Raw genomic sequence first — 13,282 nt, 5'->3', positions numbered from 1 at the left:
GCTTGAAACTCGCTAAGGGGCCGTCCATTAATCACGTGAGGCTTGAAAGGGGGGCGGGGGGGGGGGGGGGGGGGGTGACAAAAATCACGAAATGTCACAAGGGGGGTGGGGGGGGGGGGGTGTAATAAGATATCACGTGTATTTATTTTTTCATTATTAACCTTTCTATCTAGACATTTTTATCATGGTCCTTAATATCAGAATAAGATAAGATTATATTTTATATCTGTACTTAGGATTATATTCTAAGATATTCTAAAAAATTTTAGATTTTTTTTAGATACTAAAAATAAACGTGATGTTGGGTGGGGGGTGGGGGGGTAGTCTTAAACCTCACCACCCATCACCAAGGGGGAGGGGGGGTTGAAAAATGCTTAAAAAAAGATCACGTGATTAATGGACGGCCCCTAATGCGGTATTACAGATAAATAACATAATAAGTTGAACACTGGCCAGTGTTACGTTACGTAACTGGGCTATCTCGTAAACGACTTGATAATTAAACGCGAGAAGAGGGGGCGAGAAGAGAGAACACCAGGTTTACATCAATCCAACTGCATGCCTTGCGGTCTGTCTATCAGTTGAGCTACTCAGAGATGGTTCGGCCAGTTGTTCTTGTGAAGGAAGGATCGCTTTGCGGCACTGAGACGAAGACTAAGGATGGATTCCCCTTCATTTCATTCAAGGGCATTCCTTACGCAGAGCCTCCCGTCGGCGAGCTGCGATTTAAGGTATGTGGTTAAGTGATCACATGGAAAGAAGAGATTAAGGATACGCTTTTCCATGTACTTATAAGTGCGGTGTTTGAATTAAATTGAAAAAGAATTTCTGCGATATTTTTACTGCGACACCCCGGCCACGTGCACGTTATTAAAAATATTACCAGCGACCGCTAATTGCTTTCTGAAGTAATAATTGAATGAACAGTGTGGAAATAGCAGCGTAAAGTGACAAGACCCTTCTCAGCACGTTTGGACTATACTATGGGCTATGAATAGACCTTGGGTTAGGTAAATGAACTTAGGCAATAAATCGACAAAACGAAGCAGGTAATATTTATGTTATGGGAAACAAAGATTTGTTTATTCAAAAAATTAACAGGATAACAAGGAATGTATATGGTAGGATTGAGAGTGTTGGGTACTTACGAGCTAGCGCAATTTTTTATGTATTTAAGTAGGAGATTGTGTAGAATAGCGTCACTTCCGCTATCGAAAAATTATAAGGACAATCAATAAATTTCCGTTGTCGGATGCTTGTTACAAGGATAATTAACTATAAATTTTCACTAACGGATGATTACACACAGGCATAGATGATTAAATAATAAACCTCCACTATCGGATCGTTATTACAAGGATAAATAATTGTAAACCTCCGCTATTGGATGGTTCCTATTACTCGCAATTGGTCATAAGGACCTCCGGACGAACGGTAAATGTTGTATTGAGGATATGGAGGGAAAACGACGTTTATATCGGTTCTCGGTCAGTTACGACAAGACATTTATTGGTCTAGCCCCTGAAACAACATGAAGACTTTACTGGAACGAATAACGTGAAGCTGAGACATGAATTTAAATACTAAAATCTGATTTTACTGATTAATTAAGCCCTAGTTATTTATAACAATATGCTAAATTGTTTATGTGATAATACCGAGGGAGTCGGTCCCATGCGGTAGATCAAATAAAGTTCGAAGCTGCCAGCTGTGGTCTGGCAGAGACCATGGAGCACTGTTAAAACAAGTATTATTTATTGATGAGTAACATTCTCTTAGGTGTATTTACATTACGCGTCTTCTCTACGAATTGACGTCAGTTGGCGTCAGCCACAGAAAACTGGTTATCGAAAGAGGGCGTCTCAATCGTCTCATACACATTCCTATGTGTCTAACTTGTGCGTCGTACCTTGGTCTAGCTATTTTAAATTCAGGTTGCAACATTTGTCAGAATCATAAAAAAATCTTGTCGATGCCGTAACTTTATTCTATATGTAAAATATCCAAGTGCACGTATCGCAAATGAATTTACTATTACGATTTCGTCGAACGCATGCCATGACTTCATTTTTGGCTCAAATAACTATGTATCGCAGTTGTAATGTATCAAGCATTACAATGTCAGTACATTTCACGTATTCTCTTTAGTTATTCACTAGCCAGAGAACAATGGAACGATATCGGCCGAAGGTTTCCAATCTTCCTTCTGTTTTCTCGTTTGAACAATTCACTAGTCAAAACGAACGCCACGTCTAGGCTTCGGCAATATTGAAATATTAGGAATTAACCGCATCGGACTGTGTATAGACTATTTAAGCACAGAGTAAAGCAAACGAACCAAAAATACCAAATCGGATTAGAATAAGGAAGTGTGAAAAGGTCGGGAATACAAAAAGAACGTTGACGATAGATTAAACCGAATCTGCGAAAATAACTCAGAAAAAATTGTAACTATGGCATACACGAAGCTTAATTTAGCATGCCGACAAAGAGGGGGAAGCCGCTCAAAATGTATATAAATAAGTGTCGGCACGGTAACAGCCTCGAGTCGAAACTTACAAGGGGAGTGTCAAACTTGGGAATCACAGATTTCCATCACTTTTATATATATTGTAGGGCAGGGTCCCCTCAATAAATATATAAAGCGGCAAGACGCCATTCGTTTTTATTATTGAGAAATTTCAACTCAAAGTTCTATATGTAAGTTAAGTAGAAGGAACCTTTTTACCGGTTGCAGCAATAGTTCCGTGGCATAGCGGTAACGCTCTTGCTTACTGAGCGACTTTATTTTTGATAATATTGATTACTTTGTTATTATAATTATTACAAATCCTATTTTTATCATTTTTTGTATTTTTTCCTAACTTAAAAATAAAAAAATAATTTATAGAAATATTAATTATTAATTATTTATTTTTGTATTAAATAATTTATAAAAAAAAAAAAAAAAAAGTAACTCTAACGGAACTTGAACAGCCGTTCGGTCCCTCAGTAAGCAAGATCGTTACCGCTACGCCACGGAACTATTGCTGCAACCGGTAAAAGGTTCCTTCTACTTAAGTTACATATAGAACTTTGAGTTGAAATTTCTCAATAATAAAAACGAATGGCGTCTTGCCGCTTTATATATTTATTGAGGGGACCCTGCCCTACAATATATATAAAAGTGATGGAAATCTGTGATTCCCAAGTTTGACACTCCCCTTGTTAGACCCTCGTGTACGCCTGTAAGTCCTACGTTTGGTAGGACGTAGTAGGACCTGTGGAGGGCTAACTTTTTTTTGTAAAGAGAAACTATTCTAGGCCGATATTTCCGTTTCTTCCAAGTTTAGTTTCAAAGTAGCACATCTTTGAAACCTCTACAGGTCCTCTATATCCTCTATATCCTTAAGACAGGTCTTTTACCACAGAATTTACACACAATTACAGTCATTGAATGTTAAGATCAATAATTGAATTTGATTTCGATACTTAGATTGATCGACATGTGAGTAATGATACCAAATTCAAGTGTTGATCATAATATTTAATGGCCGAGATTTGCCGAGTTCCTCATATTTTCGCGGATGTGAAAATCATCTCTAAATTAATACCGATTGTGACGATGCTTCTTCGGCTTAAATTCCGTGATTCTCGCCACAATTTGTTAACATTTGAATAATTGAGATGAATGTGGATATTCGGATTGGGTGAGGAGGTCAAACAGAATATTCGCAAAATTATGACGGAAGGTATCTGATTTATGTTGCAATCACGGAATATATATATATATATATATCACTTTCGGAGTGCAACACGCACTGTGGGAGCTTACAATGGCTCGAGATAAAAAAAAAACAAGCATTCACACCTCATTCATTCAAACACGTAAAAAATAAAAATGTTCCTGCATGGAGGTTACGTTCTAGAGATGACTGAGAAACTGGTAATTGATTTTACTCGGATTCACTATCAAGAAACTCAAAATGAAAATCATGTGACATAAACAGAAATTTTTGGTAAATCTATCAGATGCTATTCAAGCTTCGCAGAAACATCAAATGTGGCACAGTACGCCTACGATTCGATGTCGGGTTAACTTAGCTCGTAGTCCTTTTGTTGATTGTGGGTGGCTCAGCGGCTCCGGAGATGATTTCCTGGATTTTGGCGGCGGGTCCCCGGCAATGAGTCGTCGCTGAATTTCACCGGGATGCAACTCCTGATTTTCAATGGCCCACAGGCTCCGAGATGAAGTTGGTGAAGTCGATGATTCGTCACAATCAACGAAGTTTTTTGAACGAAACGGATTTTGTCCGAGTTATTTGAAATTGGAAATTGAATCTGAGTTAGTATGTGAGTGTCCGAGACGACCTCACGTCGTGACGTCCTCTAGCAGAGAAAGAGATTCGTCCGTCGTTTGCCGGAACGTCTGGTCAAGATCGTTCCATAAATGCTGTTTACTTTTGCCTTTGTGATATACGTATTCCTTTGCTAGGGCGCGTATTTTTGAATATATAATATATATGGACCCACGTATCGTTACATGTCGTATTCATATTATTTAATTTATCATGACACTTAAATTCAATTCTCTTACTTCTAATGACTTTTGCAGTTTATCGCATCTAATTATTCCAAGTAAGTAAAATAATATAATCACCAATCCAGACACTACTGCAGTACTTTTTGAGGACCTCAAAATATTGGACAGGCTCTCATATGAGGACGTTAAGGTCCACGCGGGATCCAAGTATGAAAAAGATAGCTTTCTCAAGGTTTTGAATAAGACGTAAGGACCAAAAATTACTAAATAAGGCTCTGTTTAGTACCTGCAGGTTTATGGTAGGGTAGCTGAACCTTCTCAGCTGATTTGGTCACGAATTTGAATTTTCTTTTTCGATTACTTGCTTTCACTGTCCAATTCTTTTATTCTCAATAGAAATTTTGATATATCCTTTTGCTTAGAGCATCTCTTGCTCTTGCTAATAACGAAACTATTAATTACTTGACTAATTACAAATATCATCTATAATCTTTACGATTAATTACCGCGCTAGTTGGCACCGATATTAGGCCATCTTTATACGTTTTTGTTTGTATTATATTTATGACTATTTCCTTATTCGATTACGTGCAAATTTTATTTTTTATTTAATTTTCTTTTATATCGCATTTTTTTAGCGACACTGATCGCAATAAAACTTTCTGTTATTTTCTTTATTAACGAGTACTATCGTTCTCAGCTCACCTACATCCTCAGCTATCCTCTAGCTGGCATCTAGTATGGCTAATGCAGTTTCACTGGCACTCCCAAGGTATCTAAACACATACATACACACACACACAAGGCACGACTGTGCGTCACTGCGAGGCACAGGAGTCCAGCCTTTACTAACACAGTAGCTTATAGAAAAGGGACATAAATGCATTTTATTGCAAAGGGCAAACGTATAGTCCCCACCGTCAACCTGAGGCACCCCGTGATCGGTGGTTCTTCTTCTCATCTGGAAACTAGAAAAAATAAAATTACAACACTCAAACATCGAGATGTTTCTTAATCAACATCCACAAATTAATCCTGTATGAGAAACCCAAAGAAGATAACGTACGTTCCACCACCTGCGGTTGACGCTAATACAAGACGTTACAGACTGTTTCTGTACAGAATTGCATAGAGAACCGTGTTATTAGGGTTCTTTGTTTAAGTTTTCCACAATGAAAGTTCGCGAGAGCATATGGCTAACAATATATAATTTATAATAATAATTCCGCCCAATATCTTGCTCAAAAGAAATAAGAGCGCAGCAAAACACGCATTATCAAAAATATTTTCACGGTTTTGAAGATGGTTGACCATGGTTTTTAACGCGGGAAAACAAGCAATTCTGACACGCATTCAGTTCTATTGAGAAATGCCGAACTTAGCAATTAGAAATAAATGTTAAGAATTCACTTTCGTGAGTTGAAAACAATTTATCGGTGACGAAACACCGTTCAGAAATATCTTGTGGTCTAGGAAAATATAATCTATTAGTAGAAGACACTTTTTTCCGTGAGGTGGTGCTCTAATCGCAAATTTGACATTAACACCTGTTACTTTCGGCACCGGTCATCCCCACCTTTTCATTTAAACATCCCACATTACGCTGTACACTTCATGAATGGGAAACCATAATTAGTGGAGCTATCTATTTGATAATTAGAAATTTCGACTGGTAATCCATACATGGAAGCACCGTAAAAAATTTAGTGACGAAATTTGAGAGTTAAGTATCAGATTGATGTCAGATAATATGAGGTTAACTTTAAATTATAGTCTATAGAAATTGACAGTAATATATTACTTACAGTGTACGCAGCACTATTATTTTCACATTTTGATGCCAGATGGTAAATATAGATAGTATCACCAATTGTTTTTTTTTCTGTGTTATTCGCGAAAAAATCCATTTATGGTGATATAGTGGTCATATTTTTTGTCAAAAGTAAGGCAGTTCTCACCAAAACTGGTTTTACTATTCATTAGGACCCTCAACCTAAGCAACCATGGAGTGGGGTGCGCGACGCTTTGGAAGAAGGTCCTCAGTGTGTGCAGATCGATGAGTTTTCTCACAAAGTCGAGGGTGACGAAGACTGCCTTTACATCAATGTAGCGACCACGTCGTTGAAGGGGTCGAGACCCGTGATGGTGTGGATCCATGGGGGAGCCTTTCTGTGGGGTAACGGAGGGTCTAGTATTTACGGTCCAGACTATTTGATCAAAAGGGATGTTGTCTACGTGAGCATCAATTACAGGCTTGGAATCTTTGGTCAGTCGATATCACAGAGCTTCTTGTTTCTATTCCAAAGAGCGTTTGTAGAAAACATTTTGCGTTTTTCAGGTTTCCTCCAACTCGATCACAAAGCGGCGACGGGAAATATGGGACTGAAGGATCAAGTTCTTGGTCTCAAGTGGGTGAAGGAAAACATCGCTCAATTTGGCGGTGATCCGAACAATGTTACGATATTCGGAGAAAGCGCTGGTGGCGCGTGCATACACTACCTGTTATTGTCGCCACTCACTAAAGGTGCATAAAACTTTTAAGAAAGTCTGTGCATTACTTGCAATACGTGAGAAACGAAACGAATCGATTCAACATGCGGCGGAATGGGTTCGATCACTATATGCCTCAGATATTTTTTGGGTCTTTTACAGTCTTACTATATTATATTTGGTGAACGTTATTTCAATACCGGTTGTTTGCCTGTTTGCTTAGGTCTTTTCCACAAGGCAATTTCTCAAAGTGGCGTAGCATTAAACCCGTGGGCACGTGCCTTTAAGACCGCAGAAATCGCTCAACGCGTTGCTGCCCATTTTGGAAAGGAAACCACCGACCCGAACGAAATTGTTAAATTTCTTCGAACTGTTCCGGCTCACGAGCTCGGCGATGCTCAGTTTAAGATTTTGACTCCCGAGGTTCGTGACGGTTTGCTTTAAATAATATTTTGCAATTGTGTCACGATGTTTTACGTGGTTAAAATGTTCCAGGAACAACTTGTTTTCGGTTTCCCATTTGCACCCAGCGTTGACGACAAAAGCTCGGAACCATTTCTACCACGACCTGCAATTGAACTCGCTGCAGAAGCTCACGACGTACCCCTCCTGATTGGATATAATAGTCACGAGGGAGTAGTCCACCTTTTGGGTAAGCTTGTAAAACGAGAGAATAGACTTAACAATAGAATCATTCGTAGAATATTTTTGAGATACAAGAATGGATAGACAGTCAGAATGATATCGGAATGAGTGCATGCATAGATGACGATAGGTAAGGAACAGAGAGCAGTATGTGTAAGAGGTAGACCCAGTGATAGGTGTAGATTGAAATAGAATAGAACCGGTACTGATAACAACAACAATGTTGGCTAACAAGAGAGTAATTACAATTAAATGAGGTCATATTGTAAGCGCGATGTAGCCCAAAGTAGATAAAACAATTTCACCTAGGAAAGAAAAACAAAGAAATAAAGTAGCTTACAAGAGTGAACAGAGACAAGACTAACGAAATAGTAAGAAAAGAAAAGAAATAACAAAAATAAAAAAAACGAGAGAAAGAGCAAGTGCGAAAGTATGCATCACTTACGAATCTTCTTTGTATCAAAAATATACTTGAATAACGCACAGACGAACCGGACATAAGTGTTGAGAAGCCTTTGCAATTTAAGATCAAGACCGCTGGTATGAAGATCACAGAGTATAGTCATAGTATACACAGCATTAGTCATTTGTACGGAAGACTAGGAAGATTATCAGTAACCTACGCGACGAACGAGACAGCAGGTAAGAAGTTAAAAGCTGTTTGAGAGTAGAATGGACCCGTTTAAAGATGACATTAACTTGAGCCACCTAGGAAAACTTGCCATCTACGAGTAAACCAAGATCCTGAATTTTTGGGATTTTTACTCAGGATAATAAAGGTGCACTTTAATTTCAAAAATAATAAAATTTTTATTGAATAATGAAATAATTTGAATAGTGGTTACAGAAGAGGTTTTGTTTATGATCTTGTCCGTTACACGGCATAGAGAGTACTACCTCTCAAGAGCCTACAAAAGAAAACAAAGAAAAGGAAAGATCATAACAGTGGATTATATCTCGTGCCACTGATGGCACCACTTCCTTAACGATAATTGACTTTTGCGTTCTCGCGGGAACTTCTTAATACTCAATATACCAACAACATCAGAACTCGCTACTGACTCGTCATTCTGTAGGACAGGCGGTAGGTTAGCGGGAACAAGGCGAGTCACGTACGAATCACTGTCCAAGATCAGCACGTGCATTTTAGCTGCATTAAGTTGAAGAGAGAAGCTCGCTGCTCACCCTGAGACAGCCATTCACATTGATAAGCGATCAGAAAATCCTACGAACAAAAACGAATATAAAGCTGCAGATGATCAGCGTAGACGGTGTAGAAGTGCCGCAGAATATCTAAGTTATCGTTGATGAGAAGGAAGAAGAATAGAGTTGCTAAGTTGAGCTTGGCCGGGGATGCGAGCTGCACACCTGTATCGGACACTGCCTGCGTTCAGCTCTTGAGGTAAGATGAAATCTACCGGAGAACATGCTGAGAAAAACCAAGATTGGACAGCTTGGCTATTAGAACACAATAATGGATGGTGTCGATTTCTTTGGTAAAGTTGAAGAGTAAAAATACTATCAACATACGATTATAAATATCCTTTAAAAAGTCCTCATTGAGTCCAAGAAGAGCGGACTGTGTGCTGAACCAACGACCAGAAAAGCAATGCTAGATTGGCAAGGATCAAACAGATGGTGGGCTTCCAAGTGACTCGATAAGTGCTCAAGAACAAAGCGCACGTGAACCTTCGGTAGAAGACAGAGATCTCTGACGTAGGATGAACTTGTCAAGAGAGGATGGAGACTTGATATTGTCCAAGGGCAGGGCTCACGTTTGGTTCAAAAGCTGGGGAAAGATAGTCACATTGAGTTAAAGTTTCAAGAGGACAAGAAGACGGGGAAAGCAAACAGGAATTGATGAAGTGAGAGAGGTCGTAAATAGCATGACGAGATTGTGAGCCGAAATGCTTCACGGCCTGGAGAAGCGAAGTCGGCGAAATGTCTTCGAGATAGAACAGTCATTGTGATTGGATAAAGGTGGAATCGCAAGTACTAGAGTAGAGGATAAAAAGTCGAGAAGTGGAGGAATACTGAGTGAGTGAGTGAGTGAGAGAGAGAGAGAGACAGAGAGAGAGAGAGAGAGAGAGAGAGAGAGAGAGAGAGAGAGAGAGAGAGGAATGGAAAGAAAAAATAGGAAACTAGCAGTCCGATATCATTATATGTTTTATAATAATATGTGTTTGAAAATTCATCGATCATTCATTTTCTACTTTCACATGACTGTTAAGAGCCGAACGATATATCAACTTCAATCTAATATATTTGTAATCATTTGTGTGCTCACATCGGGTATTTTCCAACCCTTCGTCAGTATAGATGTCACGCTTTTCAGATTGAAACATTATTTTTATGGTTGCTTTAAGGGGATCAGTATAGCTTACTTCAAACAGATCAAGCTAGTCCAAAATTAACTTTTTTTGGTAATCAAAGTTTATTTCGAATCAAAAAATTGTTTCAAAGCAAATTTGTGATGCCAAGATTTTTTCGCACCGATGGCCTAATTCTTCATTTGATTGCCACATGTACTCGGATGAACCATTCCATCGTAACTGATAACAACCTCCGTTACCATGAATCATGGACCATCCAGGAATGACTCGAACTTTATGATCTTCAACAATCAAGTTATGTACTCAAAAATCGATCACATTTTGTACAGAATCAACTGACGATCACTTTTCCAAAGTCGATCAACACTTCGAGGCTTCAGTATCCCGTGGACTAACCGGGCTGCCTCCATCAAAGGTGTTGGACGCCATAAGACAGGTGAGAAAATTTTACCTGGGGGATAGGCCAATAAGCAAGGCTACGGCCGACGAGTTCGTCCAAGCCATGGGAGATCTTCAGTTTGTTGTTGGTATTCACGACGTGGTGAGCATTCGAACCGCAGCCGAATCTCCTACCTATCTTTATCGGTTCTCCCATGACGCCGAGCTTACCTTCGGTTCACATACTTTCAACATAAAAGTTAAAGGTTAGTATAACTGTTCGTAAATTACCTCGCATCAGCGAAAACAACCGTAAGCTAGACTAAAGCCTTTTTTCCAGGTGCTGGACACGCTGACGAACTCGTGTATCTCTTTCACCCGCACCGACTCACCGTCAATTTTCTTAGACCAGGTTCGGTCGAAGAGGCGGTTTCCGAAAGGTTTGTCAGAATGTGGACGGACTTTGCGAAGACTGGGTAAGTTCCGAATCAAGTATTGGCCATGGTGACCTACATAAAAAGGGACACGAGGACTGATGAAATTTCTCTACCGATGTAGGGATCCAACTCCGCAACGGGATGATCTGATCACAGTGAAATGGAAACCAGTAACAAGCACAACTAAGAATTATCTAGAGATTGGTGCTGAACTTTCTGCTGGTGTTAATCCTGACGAGGAAATGTGGCAGTTATGGAAACGTGTCCGTGCCACTGTCAAGGACTAACAGTAGACGTACTTTTTTCTTGCGTGTTTGTTCAGCGGTGATAAGTTTATTCAGTAATACTTCGACGTTGTTGTATTTGTTCTTCCATATTCATCCAAATTCCTTTGATGGGAGGGCGTTTAAGAGTTAACATCTACGCTTTGCAATAAGACGCAGTCGTGCCGGTATAAAAGGTATTTAGGTATACTAACGAAGAACATATCCCAGGTCAATCTCTTGGAATTGATTTATTTGGAACATGTTATAGTAGATTGAAAACTAAGTGACACGTTGTTTTTTACCTGCCATTAAACACTTTAAGGGGGTAAAACCACCCTCCAAAGTAAGGCATGTCAAGATGCGATCTGGCAGTTTTTTTTTTTTCCTAATTTGAATTGAGAGAATTATAGTATTCATTTCTCATTATGAGAATACTTTTCCATTTGGATTGGTTAAAAAATATTATGTTCTTTTGGGTGAAACTGCCAAATCACCCATTGACATACCTCATAGACTCATCAGCCGAGAAAACCAGTGATTCTGGACGTGTCGGCTGAAATGATTACATACATATTCCCTTGTCCAATAAAACAAAAGTATCGAGAACGTTTACTACACGCAATAATCGTTAAGAAGAATTAATAAAAGTGAAATAATACAAAATAAACATAGAAGAATAATAAAGTAGTAATTGTGTGACGAGAAGAATAAGAAAAGTGACGGCCATATTTTAGTGCAAATCACCTAATATCTTAATATCATTGATAAAATGGTATATTATAAACAAGTTTTCGATTGACTAGACAATGATAATTCAGGTTTAATTGTTATATTGCCGATTTTCAACTGATTTCTGTTCTTTTTTTTCTGTTAATCGATCGGGATTCTATTTATTTAATGATTCTTCGTACAGTAAAGCTGGAATGTTTAATTCCAGAACTAAACCATGATAATTCTTCTGCAATCCGACGTAGTGAAGATGCATTTTAGAATATTCTTTTATAATCCCTGGTTTTCCAGGAATTGCGTTCACTGGTGTTATACACCTAACTTATTTATTTAGTTTTCATTTATTCAAGGGAAAAGTATCCAAGAGGCGAACCCAGGGAGGGCAACAGTCCAATCTTAATATAGTAAAATATAGGCATATGAGGTATAAATAGTCTGAAGCATTAGAGTAATAAAAAAAAATTTGCAAAACAAAATAGAGATCAACCAAAATAAACACGAGTAAACTTGTAGGGTACACATTATAGAATACAAGTCAAGCCTATTTTCACGTTCTATAGTGCGTTCCTACTACAGTATTACCTCGTTACAAGAGAATCTTCAGAATTCTGTATACGAATTCGGTGTCTGAACAGGTATGAATCAACGTAACTCATTGTTCGCTTGTCACGAGAAGTCCGCGTCAAAGTTGGAAGACCTCGGGTACCAAAGGTAGAGTGGGGGAAGCCATAAATCTCGCTCAATCGGAACGGAAGGTAAATCCTCTTATAACGAAGTAGTACCGATTCATGCATGAGTCGGTGTTATTTGCCGCTTGCCTGTTGTTTTTCGCTATCGTTATTATTTTAGATACATTAATTTGGTGCCACGTGAATATATCTCAACGACAAAATAACCCGCCTAAGTTACCTACGACGTAACAACTTGTCACAAGAATATTAAACGACAAAATAACTCAAGTCAAAATAAACAGGGACCAAATAACATCGACAAAATAACCAGGGTCAAAATTCACGAGAATAATATTTATTTGAACGTCGTCTGCACTAATTGTCCCATTGATCCGGCACACGCCACAAACCGCATACAACGCAGATGAACTCATTTTGTCCCATAAGATGTTTTTATCGTGAGATGTTTTTGTCTATGGTTATATTGTCTCATGATATTATTGTTGTGTGTTATTATTGCGAGTTTATTTTGACGAGATATTTTGTCGCGAGGTGTTGAAAGTTTCGGGATATTATCACTTGGAGCCATTAATTTCTACTCAACCTTCTATCTTTTGGCGTTAAGCTTGATTTGCTAAATAGGTAAATGACATGCTTGTAATATTTCCCTGACGATCGTTCCCACGATTTTCCGAAAGGTGATAAAATAAAATAACAAGAAAGTAGAACGATATATAATGCGTCTTGTGCGTCTCGCATTCTTTGGTTTATTAATCACATTGTCAAATTGTTCTCATATAGGTCGAGCTGA

At 38.6% G+C, this 13,282-nt stretch overlaps 1 protein-coding gene across 1 annotated transcript; it reads left to right on the top strand.

Annotated features, from left to right (window-relative positions):
- Positions 1-556: 556 nt before the first annotated feature.
- On the top strand, positions 557-13,204 carry LOC107225478 (juvenile hormone esterase). Its single transcript, XM_015665963.2, has 8 exons — positions 557-731; positions 6,506-6,788; positions 6,861-7,046; positions 7,236-7,435; positions 7,508-7,664; positions 10,320-10,634; positions 10,709-10,844; positions 10,927-13,204. Exons 1-8 carry the CDS (start codon positions 597-599, stop codon positions 11,090-11,092), a joined length of 1,578 nt encoding a protein of 525 aa, XP_015521449.2. The 5' UTR covers positions 557-596; the 3' UTR covers positions 11,093-13,204.
- The last annotated feature ends 78 nt before the right edge of the window (positions 13,205-13,282 follow it).

The sequence above is a fragment of the Neodiprion lecontei genome, chromosome 7 (assembly GCF_021901455.1).
Source record: "Neodiprion lecontei isolate iyNeoLeco1 chromosome 7, iyNeoLeco1.1, whole genome shotgun sequence".
Taxonomy (NCBI): Eukaryota; Metazoa; Arthropoda; class Insecta; order Hymenoptera; family Diprionidae; genus Neodiprion; species Neodiprion lecontei.
The sequence above is the reverse complement of the archived record's forward strand: the minus strand, read 5'-3'. Positions and strand labels throughout refer to the sequence as shown.